The following is a 22,004-nucleotide window of genomic DNA, read 5'->3' on the forward strand; positions in this document are numbered from 1 at the left end:
CAAACATTCCACTGTCATGAAAGTAACAGTAAATGTTTGGATAGGCAAATTTACAGTGACCCAGGGGCAATGACCAACATACTTAATATTCACAATCTGTGACCTTTCCACAAGCCATAAATAACACGAGTATCACTGTACCGATTAAAACTCGTGTGCACTTCAGACTGCCCTCAATCCAGAACGGTTCTTCTACTCCAAGGTAAGTCTAAGACTTTAGACTGTTTTTGGGGTCCTTGAGATGTTTTGACATGCCCTGACATTTGTGCTTTTTTCAGTTGCTTATAAACATATTAATGGCAAAGGTGTAATTACACTCTATTTAGCACAAAAAAGGCTCCCTTAATATGTGAGCAACATGTATGTACATGTTTGTATTTTTGAGAGAATAATGTTTATGCATGGTTATTGAAAAAACTAAAAATGAAAGTTTCTGAAATAAGGAATTCCTAAGAATAGGTCACTTCTTTAACACTTTCTCCTCTTTCTGATCCAGATCCTTGCTGATAAAGAACCGGAAAATGAACTCAACGATCTGGATTGTGGATAGTTATGAAGAAGCTCTTGCCAAAAACATTGTGATTGTTAGTCTTGGTTTTATCATTAATTTAATCAACGGAATGTTAGTAGTTACTTTCTTCTCCAATCCAGTGTTTTCAAGAGACTCCAGATACATTTTATACATTCACCTGGTAATCAATGACATGCTCATGATATCAGTATCAGTAACTTTATGTGTGTTGACCTACACTTCACCAATTTTAAATGTTTCGTGGTGTTACATATTGATTGCTCTTTGTTCAATCACCTATATGATCACTCCTTTGAATCTGGCTGGTATGGCCATAGAACGGTTCATTGCTATCTGTAAACCACTGCATCACTCTCAGATTTGCACTCCACAAAGAACATACATCTTTATATGCTTGCTATGGGTGTTAGGAGCTATACCTTCTCTGGCAGATATCATTATTTTATTTTCAATCCAGCCCATATCTTACTTCAGGTCTGTTGTACTTTGCTACCCATTCAATTTGTTCCCTTCCCAAGCCCACAAGGATCGTACCACTGCTTCACAAATCATCTTTATGTCTTTGGTGTGGATAATTCTCATTTACACTTATTGCAGAGTCCTGTTCACTGCCAGAAAGGCAACTTCAAAGGGTTCAGCAAATAAGGCTCGGAGTACGATATTGTTGCATGGTGTCCAGTTACTTCTTTGCATGCTTTCCTATATCACCCCTGTTTTGGATATGATTGTCAGTCCTTTCTTTCCTTTTCACAGAACTAAGATCACTTACTTTAATTATCTAATCACAAATATTATGCCAAGATTACTGAGTCCTTTGATTTATGGGGTGCGAGACCAAAAGTTTATGAAACAAATGAAGGAATACTTTAAATGCAGAGTTATTATTGTAAAAATTGTGCCATCAAAATTATGATTTTTATTTGGCAACATTTTATTTAAAAAATAAAATTATTTTTAATTATGACATTTGTTTTATTTGAGATTTGAAAATCTTCACAGTGGCCAAAAAATGTTTAATGACACTTACACTTGAAAGTGTATGAAAGCAACTGAATACGATAAAATATCAAACCATGTGGCATATACAAATAAGTGATGAACGAACTTACTTCAGTTTTCTGAGTCATTTTGCTCAATGTCTTTTAATTAGCTGGTGTTTTGGTGATTTTTAGTGGATGTATGAAATCAGTTCTTCTGAAGTTCACACAGTAGTTAATCCCATTAACTATGGGAATTATCCATTAAGAAATCACAACTACAAATTTTGTCTTTATATTGGACTGTACCATTGTTTTATCAATTAAAATGTCTTCATAACCAAACTACAATATGGGAAAGCTGCTTCTTAATGTTGATGATAGTACTGTATTATGATTATTACTTTAAATAAAATATTGGAGTGTAAATTATGATCCTTTGCGGTTTAAGTTTACAGTTTTATCTACAATGATTTAACGTAGGCCTACACTTGGTTGAGATTTATCAGACAAAATTGTTTGGCAAAAAAGGGGTAAAGCTGTAGGTTTTATTTTACTATGCAAACAATGCATAGAAAAATAAATAGCTCACAGGAAAAAAAAAGCATACATTGATTACAACATAATCAGTTATTAATATTTTATTGGTAATCAGTTGTTTTTGCATGTGTTCATAATTTCTTTGTATAACAGCCTGGCCAAAAATGATGTCTGCACAATTTGACATGTTTCAGTCACGTAACTGCTCTGAAACACACAGGTTGTGGATACAAATGCAGTTGTTTGTTAAGGGGTAGTCCAGAATAAAAAAATCCATATAACAGGCACAAGGTCACAATCAAATAATGGATGACGACATTGGCATGGACCAATCACTGAATAGATTTCCTTATTTAAGAATATTCTAAGATAAATTCACATTGAATGGTGAAATTGCCAAGAGGAGTTTACATTCAACACACATTTGACAATAAATAATTTTCAAAAGAATACATTATAATATACACATTGGAAATGAAAGATAAACACGTTTCCACCATGTCTTAATTACAATATTTAAACTGGTGTGCTGTAAATTGACCTGCCTATATGTAGCCTAGATTTTCTAATATAATCAGCCACCATGGATTCCAAAAGAAAACTGAACTGACAGGAGAAAGAAGCGCTACTGCTTGCTGAAATAGTCGAACAGCGGAAACATGTTATAAAAGGCAAGTTCAGGCCAACATTAACCAGCGCTGACAAAGATGATGCCTGTTCTGTCCAAACGATACCGTTTGATTTACTGCTCGTCGTCAAACATTTCAAAAACATTCTTCCTCTCCTGAAAGATTTGCGCACGTCTCTGTCTCCTCAGTGCCATCACAAGCCCCTACTGGCAACTCCTAATCACTTGAGAGACCTCTCGAGCTGTCTTAAATAACTGGGAGAGTAAGAGTGATTCAGCTTTAAGAAATTTGATAACTTGCTTTTATACTTAAGTTTGAAAGTAGCAGTAAATTTCATGAATTCTCAGCACTTAAGACTAAGCTGGCACTTCGAGAAGCTTGATAAATACGGGCTCTGATCAGCAGCAGTTGTCCTCCAAGAACAAAATCATCAAAGCGAGTCTTAAAGTTGTCCATCAGTTTCTGTTTGAAATCAGCTTGGGATGTCATGTCTTTCTTTCCCTGGGCTTGCTCCTAAAGTTTGGGGAAGTGGACAATTTCACCTTGGAGATCAGTCTTGAAGATTTTCAATTTCCTATGGAAAGCCCAGGCTGCTGTTATCAAATCACATACTGTGTTTTTCTGTCCCTGCAGCTTAACGTTGAGCTCATTAAGATGTGATGTAATGTCTGATAAAAATGCAGCTGTTTGCATCTTCTCCACATCTTCCAAAAACTCTTTTGCTCTGATGGGAAAGCTTTGAGCTCCTCCCGAATGGCCCAAAAGCGCTCCAAAACCCTGCCTTTGCTGAGCCATCTGACATTGTTGTGCAGTATAAAGTCACCATAGTTGGCATTGACCTCTGTCATAAATCCTCATAGACTATGCTGTATAGGGACGACGATGCTTTTAAAAAGTTGATCAGTTTCATCATTGTTGTCATGACCTCAACATACTCTGGGCCCAGAATGGTACAAAGAACAGACTGGTGTATAATGCAGTGGTAAGATATCAGGTCAGTGTGTCCTCTTTCAAATGTGCAACCAGTTCCCTCCCTCTTCCCATCATGGATGGAGCTCCATCTGTGGTGATAGAGACCGCCGATTTGGTCTCAGCAACTTCATTCATACGTTCTTCAACATCTGTAAATATATATATTTTTTTGCTTTTGAAAAGGCAATTTTCACTATCAACTTTTCTTTTCTTTGAACAAGCCATACTCACATTCGCAGTCCACCATTTGAATATGAATGGTCTACACAGTTAGAAGAGGGTAAGCCTACAAAATAACATGCAAAAAGTAAATAGTTACAACCAATATAACGCTAACAACAACCCTTTGAACCAATTTGGTGGATTTTGTCCATTTTGCAGAGTAACTCAGGTCAGTTTGGCACCATCCGCAATGCATGTTGGGCACCTAGCAGCTCTGCATACTAATGCTTCAGGTTTAAGTTTGGCCAATTCACTTCAAGTGCACTGTCCTGTTGAACATACGACATACGTTCTTGATCTACTGTGATGGTAGCCTCAGTTCTCACATAGGCCCTAAAATGTCTGTCATTAAAACAGAAGAGCTTTAATTCAAGTACTGTGGGTAGTTATAAAACACAGTATTCAGTTTAACTAACTTGCTCAGCAAAGTTGTATTCAAACCGTTGCTCTGCCATGGCAGTCGTTTTTTATTTAAAAATTAATTTGTTAATTTGAGCAGGGTAACACCTTGTTTACACCGGATGCGAGCAGCGCAAGGCAACTAAAAACAATAAAACTTATTATAAACAGTGATTCTGTCTACACTGAATGTAGCGTGACGTGAGCAACAAATCTCAGACAGTAAACTGATGCGACCAGCGCGGAAGGTCTCTACGTGTTACTGTCTTTTCTTGAGGCAAAGTATTTTTTGATTAAATGCAATACATTTGAAAACGTATTTTCTCGTTATTTCATCTGACTCCATAAATGAAAAGGGTTTTAATGATATCTGTTTAATGAACACCTTTTGGGGGGTAGGAGACCATTTGTCTCAAGAAAGACCACCTTCCTTTGTGTGTCAGCTATCTCTAAACTCTTAAAAACCTTATAACCGTTTGTTTTACTTATTTGGAAATTAGACATTTGTACCAGTCGCACTGAGACATTTCAAATGATACCAAACATTTATAAATCTGGATGATAATTGTTAACATTTAAACCATATAGATTGTGTGTAAATCTCAGGTGATTTTAGCATGAGAGTGAGAGGTTGGGGAAAGAGGGAAAGAGATGTATTCTGAGGTGAGACTTTTGTCTCAAATGGTGAGTTCAAATGGTAATTTCCAGCAAGGTCCTGTCTTCAACCAGACTGTCCGGCATTTCCACTCAATTCTTACACCTGTATGATGTTACGATGTAGCCACATTGGACCAGCGGTTTGGAAAATGAATGGATGGATGATTGAGGTGCAGGCGCCATCTTCTGGCGAGACGCTGGAATTAATTCGGTGCAACTGTCGCAGTGCATTATTGGTATTCTGCAATTTTAGATGAATTAAAAGAATGCACACTTTTTTTGCAGTGAAGTGGAGTAGATATTTTTACATTTTGGATTTAGTATTATTCGTTATACATTGAATTTATATATTTTTTTAAAAGATGCCGTCGAGTGATGACGACCATCATAAATATAGAAATAGAAATTGTAGACTCTAAGTCTAGTGTGACCGCGGCTTAAGCATCCACACATGATTGCTTGTCGGTAGTGCTGTGAGTGTGTGCGTGTAGAGGGTTTAACAGCACTGTTTCTTGAAAATCAATACTATTATTAACATATTAGTAAGGTTACTAATTTATATGGTTATTCACTAGATCTGATTATGACAGTAATTGTTAAGAAAGTCAAAATTTACTGTAAAATGTCCATCATAGTGATGGTATAGTGCCTGTTGTGGCAATGCTCAGAGTGCAATATTTACTAACTTTGCATTATGAATTGTTCTCACACATTTTTCAATGCAATGCAAATGCTGCCACAAACTAGGTAGCCTAATGATGGAGAAGTTTCAGACAAACCTTCAATAAACTGCACTGATTTGTCAATTAGTTATAATATTCCACTGTCATGAAAGTAACAGTAAATGTTTGGATAGGCAAATTTACAGTGACCCAGGGGCAATGACCAACATACTTAATATTCACAATCTGTGACCTTTCCACAAGCCATAAATAACATGAGTATCACTGTACCGATTAAAACTCGTGTGCGCTTCAGACTGCCCTCAATCCAGAACGGTTCTTCTACTCCAAGGTAAGTCTAAGGAATAAGCTAAGCCTATAGGTCACTTCTTAAACACTGTCTCCTCTTTCTGATCCAGATCCTTACTGATAAAGAACCGGAAAATGAACTCAACGATCTGGATTGTGGATAGTTATGAAGAAGCTCTTGCCAAAAACATTGTGATTGTTAGTCTTGGTTTTATCATTAATTTCATCAACGGAATGTTAGTAGTGACCTTTTTTTCTAATTTAATGTTTACAAGAGACTCCAGATACATATTATACATTCACCTGGTAATCAATGACATGCTCATGATATCAGTATCAGTAACTTTATATGTGTTGACCTACACTTCACCACTTGTAAATGCTTCGTTGTGTTGCACATTGATTGCTCTTGGATCAACCACCTATATGATCACTCCTTTGAATCTGGCTGGTATGGCCATAGAACGGTTCATTGCTATCTGTAAACCACTGCATCACTCTCAGATTTGCACTCCACAAAGAACCTACATCTTTATATGCTTGCTATGGGTGTTAGGAGCTATACCTTCTCTGGCAGATATCATTATTTTATTTTCAATCCAGCCCATGTCTTTCTTCAGGTCTGTTGTACTTTGCTACCCATTCAATTTGTTCCCTTCCAAAGCCCACAAGGATCGCACCACTGCTTCACAAATCATCTATATGTCTTTGGTGTGGGTAATTCTCATTTACACTTATTGCAGAGTCCTGTTCACTGCCAGAAAGGCAGCTTCAAAGGGTTCAGCAAATAAGGCTCGGAGTACGATATTGTTGCATGGTGTCCAGTTACTTCTTTGCATGCTTTCCTATATCACCCCTGTTTTGGATATGATTGTCAGTCCTTTCTTTCCTTTTCACAGAACTAGGATCACTTTCTTTAATTATCTAATCACAAATATTATGCCAAGATTACTGAGTCCTTTGATTTATGGGGTGCGAGACCAAAAGTTTATGAAACAAATGAAGGAATACTTTATATGCACAGTTATTATTGTAAAAATTGTGCCATCAAAATTATGATTTTTATTTGGCAACATTTCATTTGAAATATATAATTATTTTTAATTATGACATTTGTTTTATTTGAGATTTGAAAATCTTCTCAGTGGCCAAAAAATGTTTAATGACACTTACACTTAAAAGTGTATGAAAGCAACTGAATAAGATAAAATATCAAACCATGTGGCATATACAAATAAGTGATGAACGAACTTACTTCAGTTTTCTGAGTCATTTTGCTTAATGTCTTTTAATTAGCTGGTGTTTTGGTGATTTTTAGTGGATGTATGAAATCAGTTCTTCTGAAGTTCACACAATAGTTAATCCCATTAACTATGGGAATTATCCATTAAGAAATCACAACTACAAATTTTGTCTTTATATTGGACTGTACCATTGTTTTATCAATTAAAATGTCTTCATAACCAAACTACAATATGGGAAAACTGCTTCTTAATGTTAATGATAGTACTGTATTATTATTATTACTTTTAATAAAATATTGGAGTGTAAATTCTGATCCTTTGCATTTTAAGTTTATACAGTTTTATTTACAATGATTTAACGTAGGCCTACACTTGGTTGAGATTTATCAGACAAAATTGTTTGGCAAAAAAGGGGTAAAGCTGCAGGTTTTATTTTACTATGCAAACAATGCATAGAAAAACAAGTAGCTCACAGGAAAAAAAGCATACATTGATTACAACATAATCAGTTATTAATATTTTATTGGTAATCAGTTGTTTTTGCATGTGTTCATAATTTCTTTGTATAACAGCCTGGCCAAAAATGATGTCTGCACAATTTGACATGTTTCAGTCACGTAACTGCTCTGAAACACACAGGTTGTGGATACAAATGCAGTTGTTTGTTAAGGGTTAGTCCAGAATAAAAAAATCCATATAACCGGCACAGGGTCAAACACACAAGCAAACAATCCAAATAAGCAACAGCAGGAAACACAGACAGACAGAGTAAAAAAAAAAAAAAAAAAAAAAACAGGCAAAAGAGTCAAAATCATAAATACGGGAAACCAGAATAGCACTTAGAATTGCAGTACATGACTACAAACAAGATTTTGCAATGAGAGACCGAAAAAAAATACAGGCGTATGCGTATATAGGGTGAGTAAACAATGTAATGCAGTGGTTCTCAATTCCAGTCCTCCTCGGGACCCCTTGCTCTGCACATTTTGTATGTCTCTCTTACCTGACACACTCAGTTCAGTTCATGGAGTCTCTCCTAATGAGCTGATGATCTGGTTCAGGTGTGTTAAATAAGGGAGACATACAAAATGTGCAGAGCAGCGGGTCCCGAGGACTGGAATTGAGAACCACTGTTGTAATGAGTAGCGTCTGAATGCAATCACACATGAGTCTGGGCAAAGGGTCATGGGGAATGCAGTTCTTGATTGAATGACAATGGTCGAGGGAGGAGTGCCCTCTAGTGGATATCAAGGGCTTTATTCATTGCGTTATTATCACAAATAAAACAACTGACTCCAAGCACAACTATGCATGCAATATGCTTTCAAAATCATTAAAAAAAATTGTATAATATTTAAATAAAGGATGAAGATATACATTTTCCTAGGCCGGACATAACTTCTGGCCACTATTGTGCTCCAATTTTTGCTTAAAATAAATAAATAAAAATGAAACCTCCTGTCACTGCTTTTTCATGAGATCAGTCTGCATAAACAAACATGTACATTCCTGCTTTGCAACCACTGAGAACACCATAGAAACTGCTTAGCAATGTGCTATAACCGTTTGCATGTCAGATGCATTTTCAAATGCTTGCTGTTATTCTGCAATGATGTCATGAATGCAAATTTTAGATGATCCTTGTGGGTAACAGGCTTAATATTCATGATCTCTGCACTGTAAAAAATGTTACTGCTATTTACTTAAAAAAATGATGGTAACAATATTACACATAATATTTTTGAGTAGTTAAAGCTTGATTTCATTCATGAAATCTACCTGAATAAATCATGTAAAATGCCCTAATTTATTTAGTCTATGACATAATGAATTACAACTTTTTAGTGAAATGTGCTTTTTTATTTGAAGTATTTTTTATTCTCAAGTGAATGGATATGACCTGTTTATATTTTACTTTGAGATATATTGTTTTATTAAAAGACTGTATGTTGCTAGGACAGTAAAGAATCAAACTTGCTACTGCACCATCACTAGCAGAGTTATTGCTACATATATGCAACAATATGCTTCAGAATATTTAAAAAATGCAGTTATTCACAACCTAACCATAAGCCCTACTCTTCTGCACAATGGTAACGATCAAAACTTTAACATAATAGAAACTCTTTCAAATGTCAAACATACCTGAACATTAAACATTAACAGATGTTTCCCTTTACTCAAAAACACATGAAATAACACTTAATTTCAAGATTTACTCTCCATTTCCAGCCATGTGCAAAGCATGCTGGGAACAAACAATGGCGTCTCTAAATAAAACCGCATAAATGAGCTAATTCTCTTAAAATAAATAGGTAGCCCCTTTTCCTTAATTTTATGAGGTTTATCAGTTCCTCATTCAAGCCTTAAAATTGTGTATGTTTCCTTAAAAAAAATAGGAAAATGCATCTCTTGGTTTTATTAGTGAAATGTTCTCAATATTTTCTAATAAACACTGAACCACAATTTTCTTAATGAAATATACATAATATTTTTAATGATCACCTCAATTTTTTTAATGAAAATTACAAGACTCATGATTCATTTTTTACAGTGTGCCCTTTCCACAAACCATAAATAAAGAAACACTCTACTAATTAAAACTCATGTGAGCTTCATACTTCCCACAGTCCAGAACCGTTGTTTCAGCTCAAGGTAAGTCTAAGCAGGTTTAGGTGTAATTTGAATTACAGTTTAGGGGGAAAAATATTGTTTATGAGATAAGCTCTTGGAAAATGTTAACATCAGTTATCATTAGTCATTTTTATCTTCTGCTTGGACTAGATACAATATGTGCCTTTTTTTTAACCACTGTCCTGTTTTCTCTCTCAGAAATGAACTCAACGATCTGGATTGTGGATAGTTATGAAGAAGCTCTTGCCAAAAACATTGTGATTGTTAGTCTTGGTTTTATCATTAATTTCATCAACGGAATGTTAGTAGTGACCTTTTTTTCTAATCTAATGTTTTCAAGAGACTCCAGATACATTTTATACATTCACCTGGTAATCAATGACATGCTCATGATATGTATATCAGTAACTTTATATGTGTTGTCCTACACTTTACCATTTGTAAATGCTTCGTTGTGTTGCATATTGATGGCTTTTGGATCAACCACCTTTATGATCACTCCTTTGAATCTGGCTGGTATGGCCATAGAACGGTTCGTTGCTATCTGTAAACCACTGCATCACTCTCAGATTTGCACTCCACAAAGAACCTACATCTTTATATGCTTGCTATGGGTGTTAGGAGCTATACCTTCTCTGGCTGATATCATTATTTTATTTTCAATCCAGCCCATATCTTTCTTCAGGTCTGTTTTACTTTGCTACCCATTCAATTTGTTTACTTCCAAAGCCCACAAGGACAACACCACTGTATCACAAATCATCTATATGTCTTTGGTGTGGATAATTCTCATATCTACTTATTGCAGAGTCCTGTTCACTGCCAGAAAGGCAGCTTCAAAGGGTTCAGCAAATAAGGCTCAGAATACAATATTGTTGCATGGCGTCCAGTTACTTCTTTGTATGCTTTCCTATCTCACCCCTTTTATGTACTTATTCATTACTCCTTTTTTCCCAGCACACAGAACTAAGATCACTTTCTGTATTTATCTGCTCACAAATATTATGCCTAGATTACTGAGCCCACTGATTTATGGGGTCCGAGACCAGAAGTTTATAAAACAAATGAAGGAATACTTTACATGCAGAGTTATTATTGTAAAAATTGTGCCATCAAGATTCTGATTATATATAGGCCCTATGGGCATGATCGATTAGTCAACTAAAAGAGACTGTTGCTGCTAGTCGACATCAGAAATTGTCATTAACATTTTTCTTGTTGCACAATTATGTTTTGACTTTGCGTTTGTTTATTCCGTGTCACTCGCGGGCTCAGAGAAAAATCCATTCGGAAGACTGAGATAGTATTTTGACTTAACACGGAAAAGTTTTGTGTAGGCTAGTCAAACTGGCATATAACAATTAAGCTTGCTAAAAGGCTATCCAATATCAATGTTGTTAAAATATTGACTTTGTAGGCCTATTGGCCCTGCACTGCCCATTGATTTAGTTGATTTTAGTATATTATATTGATATATGTTGATTAAATGAATGCTTAACTAGAATGTACAATGATCATAATGCGAGACAAGCACATGCAGAACATGGGGCTTATTTTTTTTTATGATTCATAAATTAATTAGGCTATTTCGACTAGTCAGCTACAAAATTTTCTTTTAAATGTTATGGTAATTATAGTTGTGGCCTAATTCAGGCCTAATACATGTCTTTCTTTTAAATAAGCTACATGATATATTGTTGAATGCAATGACTTAAGTGTGTGGCTTAAAAGTGCAAATAGCCCTACATTTTGAGGGCCCCAGTATATATGTATTCAAAAAAGATGTTTAGTTACTCTGTTTCATGTTTCTTGAAACAGTATGTTCCTCTTTAACAATCTGTTCATCCCCTATTTATAATAGGCTAAATATGACCAGATCATTTAATTTAAAGCAGAGATCAAGAAATTATTGTGCTAAATCTGTATGAATTATCCTACAGAAAGCATGCCTGTATAAATCAAATGGATGTGTATATCTGTAAAATATTGGACATTGTTTTATTGAGCCAGGCCATAAAGTAACAGACTACAACCACTGTTAGAGGCCTAATCTTGAGAAAGCGTCAAATGGTATACAAAAACATAATTATTAATATAAATGAATAAATATACCTTACTGCTCGACATATTAATAGAAATGTGTTTTTATTTAATTTAATGTGTTATCACAAACGATTGTGAATGGTCCATCGAGGAAAAGTATCAGTTTTCACGTGACAGGTTCCCTGTCTAGCACTGCTTTGGATGATATTTTACACCTGATAAATGGCAGAGTGAAACTTTATCTACGAAAATTTGGAGAATTATTTAGATTCATCTTATCTGACCAATTTGACATAAATGCCTTGTTGCTTAGCCTTGTTTCTTGTTCAATTCTAGCCGCATAGCCGGATGCAACTAAAAGGAATAAAACTTATTATAAACAGTGATTCTACACTGAATGCAGCGCAATGTGAGCGACAAATCTCAGACAGTAAACTGATGCCTAGTTCTATTTATGACGTACGGTACTGACACAAAGGACAAAATGCTTTGCAACAGGTATTATGTCGTGTCCTAGACAGCCTTTAGCTGTTGCAGCGTGACCAGTGTAGTCGTGTCCGGTGTAGACGGTGTTACAATTCCAGGAACACGTCCACACAAATGATCTTTGATTATTATATTTATTTACAACCAAAGATAAATTAGGATAGGCTACACATAAATGACTAATTATCTTCAGGAGTCTTTCTTTCATTTGCCACGTGGCAGAAGCAATGAATCAAAGGGGTGGTCACTCTACACTTTTCGTTACATTTACTTGCATTCAAATGCATGCGAGTGTGTGAGACCAGAAACGCATGCTCAAGAGAAGAAGTTTCAAATTTCGTTGCTTTCCAAAGTTCAAGGCTGTGTTTGAAATCGCCCCCTATACCCTCCTTCACTATTAACTACATTACCCCACTAATATAGTCCAATTGAAGGAATGAATGAAAAGGGCGGGGTGAGTGAATTCCAACACTTAGTGCGCAGAAGGGCTATCGCTTTTTCCCTGCTGTTTAATATCATACAGGTATAATTTCCTTTTTACTTGACTATTAAATTGTTAAATTAAGGTTTTTACAAGCTAGTTTCCAATAGTTCAAGATAAATCTTTTCATCTTACTACTGGAGCTGCCAGTTTGCTAAGTTTCAAATGAATATGCTGCAGCCACATTGGACCAGTGGTTTGGAAAATGAATGGATGGATGATTCAGCTGCGGGCGCCATCTTCTGGCGAGACGCTGGAATTCATTCGGCACGACCATCACAGTGCATTATGGGTCACCGGACACCACGGACACCACTACAAATGGCTCAAACGGTATCCTATTTAATGGTATAGGGGGCAGTTTCGGACACAGCCCAAGTTTGGTGAGCACTGACCTGAAAATTTGTATCACGTGAAGATGTGTTACCAATAACAAATCGATATGTAACAGCGTGACCTTTTAGATAAGAATGCAAACTTTCTTGCAGTGAAGTGGAGTAGACATTTTTACATTTTGGATTTAGTATTATTCGTTACAAGTTGAATTTATGTTTTTTTAAAAAGATGCGGTAGAGTGATGTCATGCATGACCATTATAAATATAGAAATATAAATGTTCCTAGGCCGGACATAACTTCTGGCCACTATGTGCTTCATGGAAAAAAAAATCAATCTCCTGTCAATGCTTTTTCATGAGATCAGTCTGCATAAACAAACATGTACATTCCTGCTTTGCAACCACTGAGAACACCCTAGAAACTGCTTAGCAAAGTGCTATAACCGTTTGCATGTCAGATGCATTTTCAAATGCTTGCTGTTATATTGCAATGACGTCATGAATGCAAATATTAGATGATCCCTGGTAACAGGCTTAATATTCATGATCTCTGCCCTTTCCACAAACCATAAATAACAAAGTAGCACGTTATACTAATTAAAACTCATGTGAGCTTCGTACTTCCCACAGTCCAGAACCGGTTTTTCAGGTCTAGGTAAGTCTAAGCAGGTTTAGGTGTAATTTGAATTACAATTTAGGGGGAAAAAAATATTGTTTATGAGATAAGCTCCTGGAAAATGTTAACCTCAGTTATCAAAAGTGATTTTTATCATCTGCTTGGACTAGATACAATATGTGCCCTTTTTAACCACTGTCCTGTTTTCTCTCTCAGAAATGAACTCAACGATCTGGTTTGTGGATAGTTATGAAGAAGCTCTTGCCAAAAACATTGTGATTGTTAGTCTTGGTTTTATCATTAATTTCATCAACGGAATGTTAGTAGTGACCTTTTTTTCTAATCTAATGTTTACAAGAGACTCCAGATACATTTTATACATTCACCTGGTAATCAATGACATGCTCATGATATGTATATCAGTAACTTTGTATGTGTTGACTTACGCTTTACCGTTTATTAATGTTTCGTGGTGTTGCATATTGATTGCTCTTGGTTCAACCACCTTTATGATCACTCCTTTGAATCTGGCTGGTATGGCCATAGAACGGTTCATTGCTATCTGTAAACCACTGCATCACTCTCAGATTTGCACTCCACAAAGAACCTACATCTTTATATGCTTGCTATGGGTGTTAGGAGCTATACCTTCTCTGGCAGATATCATTATTTTATTTTCAATCCAGCCCATATCTTTCTTCAGGTCTGTTGTACTTTGCTACCCATTCAATTTGTTTACTTCCAAAGCCCACAAGGACAACACCACTGTATCACAAATCATCTATATGTCTTTGGTGTGGATAATTCTCATATCTACTTATTGCAGAGTCCTGTTCACTGCCAGAAAGGCAGCTTCAAAGGGTTCAGCAAATAAGGCTCAGGGTACAATATTGTTGCATGGCGTCCAGTTACTTCTTTGTATGCTTTCCTATATCACCCCTTTTATGTACTTATTTATTAATCCTTTTTTCCCGGCACACAGAACTAAGATCACTTTCTGTATTTATCTGCTCACAAATATAATGCCTAGATTACTGAGCCCATTGATTTATGGGGTCCGAGACCAGAAGTTTATGAAACAAATGAAGGAATACTTTACATGCAGAGTTATAATTGTAAAAATTGTGCCATCAAAATTCTGATTATATATAGGCCCTATGGGCATATGGGTCACTAAAAGAGACTGTTGCTGCTGCTAGTCGACATTGGAAATAGTCATTAACATTTTTCTTGTTGCACAAATATGTTTTAAAGGGTGCATACCTGAAGCAGAAAACATAATTGTGACCCTCACGGGCTCAGAGAAATGTCCATTCGGAAGACTGAGGTAGTATTTTGACTTAAAATGGAAAAGTTTTGTGTAGGCTAGTCAAACTGGCATATAACAATTAAGCAGGCTTTCAAATAGCCTATCAATATTGTTAAAATATTGACTTTATATGTAGGCCTACTGGTCCTTCACTGCCCATTGATTTAGTTGATTTTAAAATATGTATATTGACTAACGTTAATAAAGTGAACCCTTAAGCTGAATGTATGATCATACTGCGAGACAAGCACATGCAGCACATGGAAATTTTCTTTCAAACATTATGGAAATTAGTCTGGGCCTAATACAGGCTTAATACATTGTGTATAATACATGACGTTGTTGAATACAATTACTTTTAAGTGTGTGGCTTAAAAGTGCAAATAGCCCTACATTTCCAGGGCCCCAGTATATATGTATTCAAAAAAGATGTTTAGTTTACTCTGTCTCATGTTGCATGAAACAACATGTTCCTCTTTAACAATCTGTGTATCCCCTGTTTATAATAGGTTAAATATTACCAGATCAATTCATTTAAAGCAGAGATCAAGAAAGTATTGTTCTAAATCTGTATTAATTATCCTACACAAAGCATGCCTGTATAAATCAAATCGATGTGTATATCTGTAAAATATTGGACGTTGTTTTATTGAGCCAGGCCATAAAGTAGCCTAACTGCAGACTCCATAACTGTTAGAGGCCTAATCTTGAGAAAGCTTAAAATGTTATAAAAACACATAATTATGAATATAAATGAATAAATATACCATACTGCCCGACATACTAATTGAATATTATTTTTTAAAATCACAAATGATTGTGAATGGTCCATCCAGGTAAGCGCTGACTAAAACTGAAAAAAGTATTAGTTATCACGTGACCGGAAACGTCGGCAACGCAACGCTTTGGATCATAATTTACACCTGATAAATGGCAGAGTGAAACTTTATCTACGAAAATTCGGAGTATTATTTAGAATCGTCTTGACCAATTTGAGATAAATGCCAGGTCGCTTAGCCAGCCCTGTCACTTATTTCTTGTGCATTCTTCAATTCTAGCCACATATTCATACATATTCAGTTATTTCAATGGATTAGTAGCGCCGTCATGTGGTTATTCTGAGGTATATGTTATGTTGACCTCACCCGAGGAATCTCATCATCTAGTGACAGGACCTTTCGAAGATACAATAAACAATTCATAATTATATTTTTAATAACTCAAAATGGCTGAATGTGCGCGACAGGCCAAGTTACACAATGTCAGGAACACAACAAAACCAGAAACGAAAGTGAAACCCACTCCTCTGAATCATTACACTTTGACTTTCTGTTTTGACAGAGGAAGCAAACGCCAAACTCCGCAGAAAGGTAAATTATTGAAAATATTCCTTACTCGTTGATAATAGCTCGTTATTGAATTATACAGTTGTCATATTTATGAGTTCGTCACTGGTCACATTGCTGTTTGCTAATTCATCCTTGAAAACTGTCAATGCATTGTTTACACCCAGACCCAGGGGTTTAACAGGTCTAGACCCATCACTGCAAAAAACTACAAAGGTACTAACATGTTGGACACGCACCATAATAATACTAACAGTATTTTTAGATTGTAACATGTAAATGGTACATGAATATGGAAATCAGTTAGTACCATGGTATCTGACACATGACTACTTCCTTGTTAATAGTAGCCTACCTCTGATAATGATTTGTCATTCTTGCAGAAAAATGGCTCAGGCTGATATTGACGAGGGATTATATTCTCGACAGCTGTAAGTGTATTGTAAAATATTCTTACATGACACATACAACCTAACTTTCCTTATTTGCATCTTGGTTTCCCCATATTGATTTTTTTGTGTGTTTTTTGACTCTATCATTGAAAGTTTCATTTTACTTGAGCAATCATACTGAAATACTAAATTAAGGGTTCTTGAAACTGAATGCTTGTATTATATTTCCAGTGAAAAAAAATGTGCATTGTAGGCTACTTCTTACAATTAAAGATTTATATTTTTGCAGATCCCTCAAATTGTAATAAAAGTTCAGAAATTTGTTTAATGGAATGGACACCTAATAGACAATAGGTTTAAAAGCAGACATGTGAAGATACGTATTTCTGTACAGACGCTTTCATTAGTTGTTTAGTTTGTTGTATCAGCTGTAATGTTGTCTAAATTCTCTTTTTGAGGTCAGGTTACTTACTGAGTTTGAGGAATTTCAGTTATGTATTTTCTGTTGCTCTATGAAAAGTTACGCCCATCCCAACTAGACTCTTCCTGGTATTTTTCATAGGGAAGGGAAGGGGAGGGGGGGACTATATTAGTTTCATATAAACTCAATTTAGGCTAGTTTAAGTGAATTGGATTTGTGTAAAATAAAATAAAAAAATACATAAGGAAAATGATGCCTGTGTTTAAAAGCATTTTCCCCTCTTTTTGTTATTGGTTATTTTTTCCTCCCATTTATTTGTACTTGCATATAAAAGCGACCTGCTTTGTATAAGCAGCTATGTCTGGTTAATAAAAAAGAGCATTTTTCCCCAATTCTCAGTTGCTTACTTTTATGTAAAAATATCCCATACATTTTTTAAATGTGCAAAATATACATTGTGGTAGTATTTGTTATATTTAATTTAGGCTTATTTTAATTTAGATTAAAAACCCTATAAACATTGTATTTACTCTGTTACACAAAATAAGTTTATTTTAAATGGCAACCGTCAAATGTTTTAAATAATAAATCAGCATGTAAGGAAATTTCGCTTTATGCACGGGGCAATTTTTCATCTCACAACAGGTATGTGATTGACCATGATGCAATGCGTCGCATGGGAAAGGCTGATGTCCTCGTTGCTGGAATGCGAGGTCTTGGCGTGGAAATTGCCAAGAATGTGATTCTGGCTGGAGTTCGATCAGTGACCGTTCAGGATGAGGGTGTGGTGGAGTGGAGAGATCTGTCTTCTCAGGTAATGACCTTTTAATGCAATTGAATGAAAAGTTAATCCAAAAACTAAGTAGTCTGACAATCCTTTACAAACCATCAAAGAAGACGCTTCAAAGATGCTCAGAGCTTTTATGCAATGAAAATGAACGGTGATGTGTGCACTCAAACATTATTGGTTTTTGCGTGTCATGTGACGTTTGTGATGCACTTGCAATTAAATGCAACTGCAAATGAGATTTGAGAGCTTAAGTGCAGGGGTTGATTCATTTTTCTTTCCTACAAAAGAGCCACTCCCCTTTTGTGTTCCATGGAAAAAAGCTAGTCATATTTGCAAATATGCCATCCATCCATCCATCTTCTTCCGCTTATCCAGGGCCGGGTCATTTACAAATATGAAAATGGTTAATTTAGTTGTTATTGTGGGACCTTTACAAAGGATAAATTATATAACCTCTTTTGTCTTCAGTTTTACCTAAAAGATGCTGATCTGGGTCAGAACAGGGCCTTGTGTTCTGAGAAGCAGCTCTCTAGTCTGAACGCCTACGTTCGAGTGTCTGCCTGGACTAACAAACTCAACGAGGACTTCCTCAGCAAGTTCCAGGTGAGTTATGATCCTGTCTCATATGTCCATGCAACAATAATAATAATAATTGACTTTGAACTAATTTCGTCTTATTTTATGTGTTTATTACAATAGGTAGTGGTGCTCACAAATTCACCTTTAGAAGAGCAGCTACGTGTGGGAGCGTTTTGTCACTCAAACAATATAAAGTTTATTGTGGCTGACACCAGAGGGCTTTGTGGGTAGGCTGCATCCCGTGAATCAATAAAATATGTGAAAATGGTTAAAATAGTGCTAAATCATATTCTGATTTCTGTGTTTGGTTTGCAGGCAGTTGTTCTGTGACTTTGGCAAATCGTTTGAGGTCAGAGACACAAATGGAGAAACTCCAGTCTCAGCCATGATTGCTCATATCAGCAAGGTGACACGTGACTAAAATCGCATTTTTACTTTCAGTTTGGTCCTGTTAAAGGGATACTCACCCTCACGTTCCAAATCTATAATACTTTCATTCATCTTCGAAATACAAATGAAGAAATCTTTAATGAAATCTGAGAGATTTCTGTCCCTCCACTGAAAGCAAAGTTTTGACAGAAGGGACAGAAATTTAATAAAAAATATCTTCATGTGTTTCAAAGATGAACAAAGTCTGAATCAAAAATTGATGGCAGATTTTCATTTTTTCATTTTCAAAACAAGTTGCCCAAAATGTATTCTTTTATTTATATATTATTATTACAACTGACCTGTCAATAATTCTTTTTTTTCGTCCTTTTTACTATGCTTTAAATAATTTGAGCTGAAAATGTAACATTTTCCATCATAGGAGAATCCAGGCATAGTGACATGCACAGATGAAGAGAGCCATGAGTTCACCGATGGCATGTTTGTGACTTTTTCTGAGGTTCAAGGCATGACCGAAGTCAACAGTTGCAATCCCATTGAGATCAAAGTGAGGGGTAGGTGTTATGTGAAATGTGGAAAATGTCTAGAGCTGAGAATGGGAATGGTGGATAGCATGCAGTTCATTTAATAACAAAGATATTTGTCAATGTTTTTAGACAGCTACTCCTTCACTATTTGTGACACTTCAAACTTTTCCGAGTATGTGAAGGGTGGAGTTGTAACTGAAGTGAAACAGCCTGAATTCCTCAACTTTGTAAGTGTAACCTGCTATTGATTTATTCCATATTTAAGATGCTGTTGTCATGATGTACAGTTAGTACGCTTTTGAAACCTGGAAGTGTGTGATGTCAACGTACAGCATTATAGCAAGGCACCTTCCTCAGGTGATGTTTTAATGCATGCAGAAACCTCTGAATCTGGCTCTGGATGAAGCGCTCAAAGATCCTGAGCTTGTGGAGATGACAGATTATGGCAAGACACAAAGACACCTGTCTCTGCACCTGGCCTTCCAGGCCCTGCATAGGTTCACTCAGAAATACAGCCGGACACCCCATCCTAGATCCCAGGTCAGTCATACCATGACACCTTTATGCTGGAAATGTGTTTTAAAGTACACACATTGTATCAAAATGTTCCATATTGAGACTCTATTTGTCAGTTATTATGCAAAGTATTTTAGGTTTGAGAAAGGTAATATTACTGTTCCGTTGTGGAAAAACTGACTCTTTGATAATTATTGCCATATTTCAATATTCAACAATAAAAATAATAATAATAAAAAAAAAGTATTATTATATGAATCTTTTTTTTATTTGCATGTGCAAATACTTGACAATTCAATTGCAATTAAGTAAATGCAATGCATTAAGAAATGTGATTTGATTACTTTACTAATCACTATGATTCATAACTATTTTCAAAGAACAATTTACATCATTATGAAATATTAACAAAAATATTTTTACTACTAAAAATAGGCCAGGAATTATATTTTGAAATAATAAGCAACTAAAACTACTATTATAATAGTAATGCAATGCATTGATCTGCATCGTCACTTTTAGGCCTGGTTTCACAGACAGGGCTTAGATTAAGCCAGGATTAGGCCTTAGTTCAATTAGGACATTTAAGTGGCTTTTATAAATGTGCTTTAGAAAAAAGCATTACTGGTGTTCATCTAGAGACAAAACAATGTCACTGACATAATTTAAGATGTCAGTGCATGTTGCTTTAAGTTAAAACAGCTCAATCATGCATTTTAGTCTGACTAGATTTAAGACTTGTCTGTGAAACTGGGGGTTCACAGTTCATCTCTGTGTTTTGCTGCCCTCTGTAGGCTGATGCTGAAGTGCTGCTTACTATCACGAAAGAGCTTTGTACAGATGCAAAGTTTGATGAGCTTGATGAAGATGTTGTAAGGAATTTATCTCTGGTTGCCAGCGGTGACCTTGCACCTGTCAATGCCTTCATTGGAGGGCTGGCTGCTCAGGAGGTGGTGAAGGTGAGTTCGATCATTTATCTTTACCCGCAATTGATGGAATTTTCCATAATTAATGACACAACGCTTCCCCGCCATTTACAGAATGTTTTTTGCAATCCATGTTTTCACTGTTATACGGTAGAGGGCGCTATTATTCATCTTCTGAAAGAGTATAGAATCTCAAGATCAAAACACAGGCTTAGAAGCAGAAACAAATGATAAACGCATTTCTAATGCACATGTTGTAGTCTTTTACTTTTCTCAGCTTTTTGTTCAAAACTTAGCTTTTTTTAATGAAACTTACTCACATTCGAGTGTTGATAAAAAAAAAAGAATGCATTAAGGAAGCTATAATAGAATGTTTTTGATTAAAAGCAGAGGCTCTGTTCTTTCTTTTGATGTATTTGCATGTTCAGATGTTCATACAACAAAATATTCTGGTGTCCATGAAAGTTTTGTGAAAATGATAAAAAATGCTAAGAGTGGCTAGCCACTTTTTTGAAAAAATGCTGGCGGGGAAAGTGTTAATGATATTTTACATCAGGATCACCATTTGATGGACACATAATTTGAGTTTGTGAACATGGTCTATCTATATAAGCACATTTTTTAATGACTACATGTGAATGAAATCTTTCAGGCATGCAGTGGTAAATTCACTCCTCTCAGGCAGTGGCTGTATTTCGATGCCCTGGAATGCCTGCCTCTAGAGGAGGACGGAGTTGTCCTTACTGAAGACGCCTGTGCTCCTGTAAGCAACAAGCAAGCTCATTCGCAGTATTTAGAAAATACAAAAGTCTCATTACGGATTGTTTCTGAAGAACGTACTCACTTGCTTCTGATAAAGTGATTTTTATCCTCTGTGCTGCAGAGAGACAGCCGCTATGATGGGCAGATTGCTGTGTTTGGATCTGATTTTCAAGACAAGCTGAAGAAGCAGAACTATTTTCTGGTGAGTGTGTTTCTCCTGCTTCGCCAGCAGAGGAGGTCATTACTCTTTTTGTGTTTCAGTAAACCCTGTTGGATGACTGTCAGTTACTTGTTGTTGATCTGTTG

General features: G+C 35.8%; 5 protein-coding genes across 5 annotated transcripts in view; all 5 read left to right on the plus strand.

Moving 5' to 3' along the window:
- Positions 1-521: 521 nt before the first annotated feature.
- Positions 522-1,445, plus strand: LOC311300659 (odorant receptor 131-2-like; the record flags this gene model as incomplete). Its single annotated transcript, XM_084425079.1, has 1 exon — positions 522-1,445. One exon carries the CDS (start codon positions 522-524, stop codon positions 1,443-1,445), a length of 924 nt encoding a protein of 307 aa, XP_084281205.1.
- A 4,589-nt stretch (positions 1,446-6,034) lies between these two features.
- LOC311300658 (odorant receptor 131-2-like) lies at positions 6,035-6,958 on the plus strand (the record flags this gene model as incomplete). The annotated part of the gene is made up of 1 exon (XM_084425078.1): positions 6,035-6,958. One exon carries the CDS (start codon positions 6,035-6,037, stop codon positions 6,956-6,958), a length of 924 nt encoding a protein of 307 aa, XP_084281204.1.
- A 3,007-nt stretch (positions 6,959-9,965) lies between these two features.
- Positions 9,966-10,901, plus strand: LOC311301676 (odorant receptor 131-2-like; the record flags this gene model as incomplete). Its single annotated transcript, XM_084426951.1, has 1 exon — positions 9,966-10,901. Exon 1 carries the CDS (start codon positions 9,978-9,980, stop codon positions 10,899-10,901), a length of 924 nt encoding a protein of 307 aa, XP_084283077.1. The 5' UTR covers positions 9,966-9,977.
- A 3,045-nt stretch (positions 10,902-13,946) lies between these two features.
- Positions 13,947-14,882, plus strand: LOC311301677 (odorant receptor 131-2-like; the record flags this gene model as incomplete). The annotated part of the gene is made up of 1 exon (XM_084426952.1): positions 13,947-14,882. The coding sequence occupies exon 1, from the start codon at positions 13,959-13,961 to the stop codon at positions 14,880-14,882; it is 924 nt and encodes a 307-aa protein (XP_084283078.1). The 5' UTR covers positions 13,947-13,958.
- Positions 14,883-16,277: 1,395 nt separating this feature from the next.
- uba7 (ubiquitin-like modifier activating enzyme 7) overlaps positions 16,278-22,004 on the plus strand; it is a 35,592-nt gene continuing 29,865 nt past the window's right edge. Inside the window, exons 1-13 of the mRNA XM_084427081.1 lie at positions 16,278-16,419; positions 16,563-16,611; positions 16,779-16,826; positions 17,854-18,022; positions 18,467-18,601; positions 18,698-18,804; positions 18,893-18,983; positions 19,389-19,521; positions 19,624-19,721; positions 19,873-20,034; positions 20,805-20,969; positions 21,589-21,699; positions 21,820-21,900. Of these exons, the coding sequence (XP_084283207.1) occupies positions 16,783-16,826; positions 17,854-18,022; positions 18,467-18,601; positions 18,698-18,804; positions 18,893-18,983; positions 19,389-19,521; positions 19,624-19,721; positions 19,873-20,034; positions 20,805-20,969; positions 21,589-21,699; positions 21,820-21,900 (1,296 nt within the window). The 5' untranslated portion in view covers positions 16,278-16,419; positions 16,563-16,611; positions 16,779-16,782. The remainder of the gene's footprint in view (positions 16,420-16,562; positions 16,612-16,778; positions 16,827-17,853; positions 18,023-18,466; positions 18,602-18,697; positions 18,805-18,892; positions 18,984-19,388; positions 19,522-19,623; positions 19,722-19,872; positions 20,035-20,804; positions 20,970-21,588; positions 21,700-21,819; positions 21,901-22,004) is intronic.

The sequence above is a fragment of the Rutilus rutilus genome (genome assembly GCF_951802725.1).
Source record: "Rutilus rutilus genome assembly, chromosome: 12".
NCBI lineage: Eukaryota > Metazoa > Chordata > Actinopteri > Cypriniformes > Leuciscidae > Rutilus > Rutilus rutilus.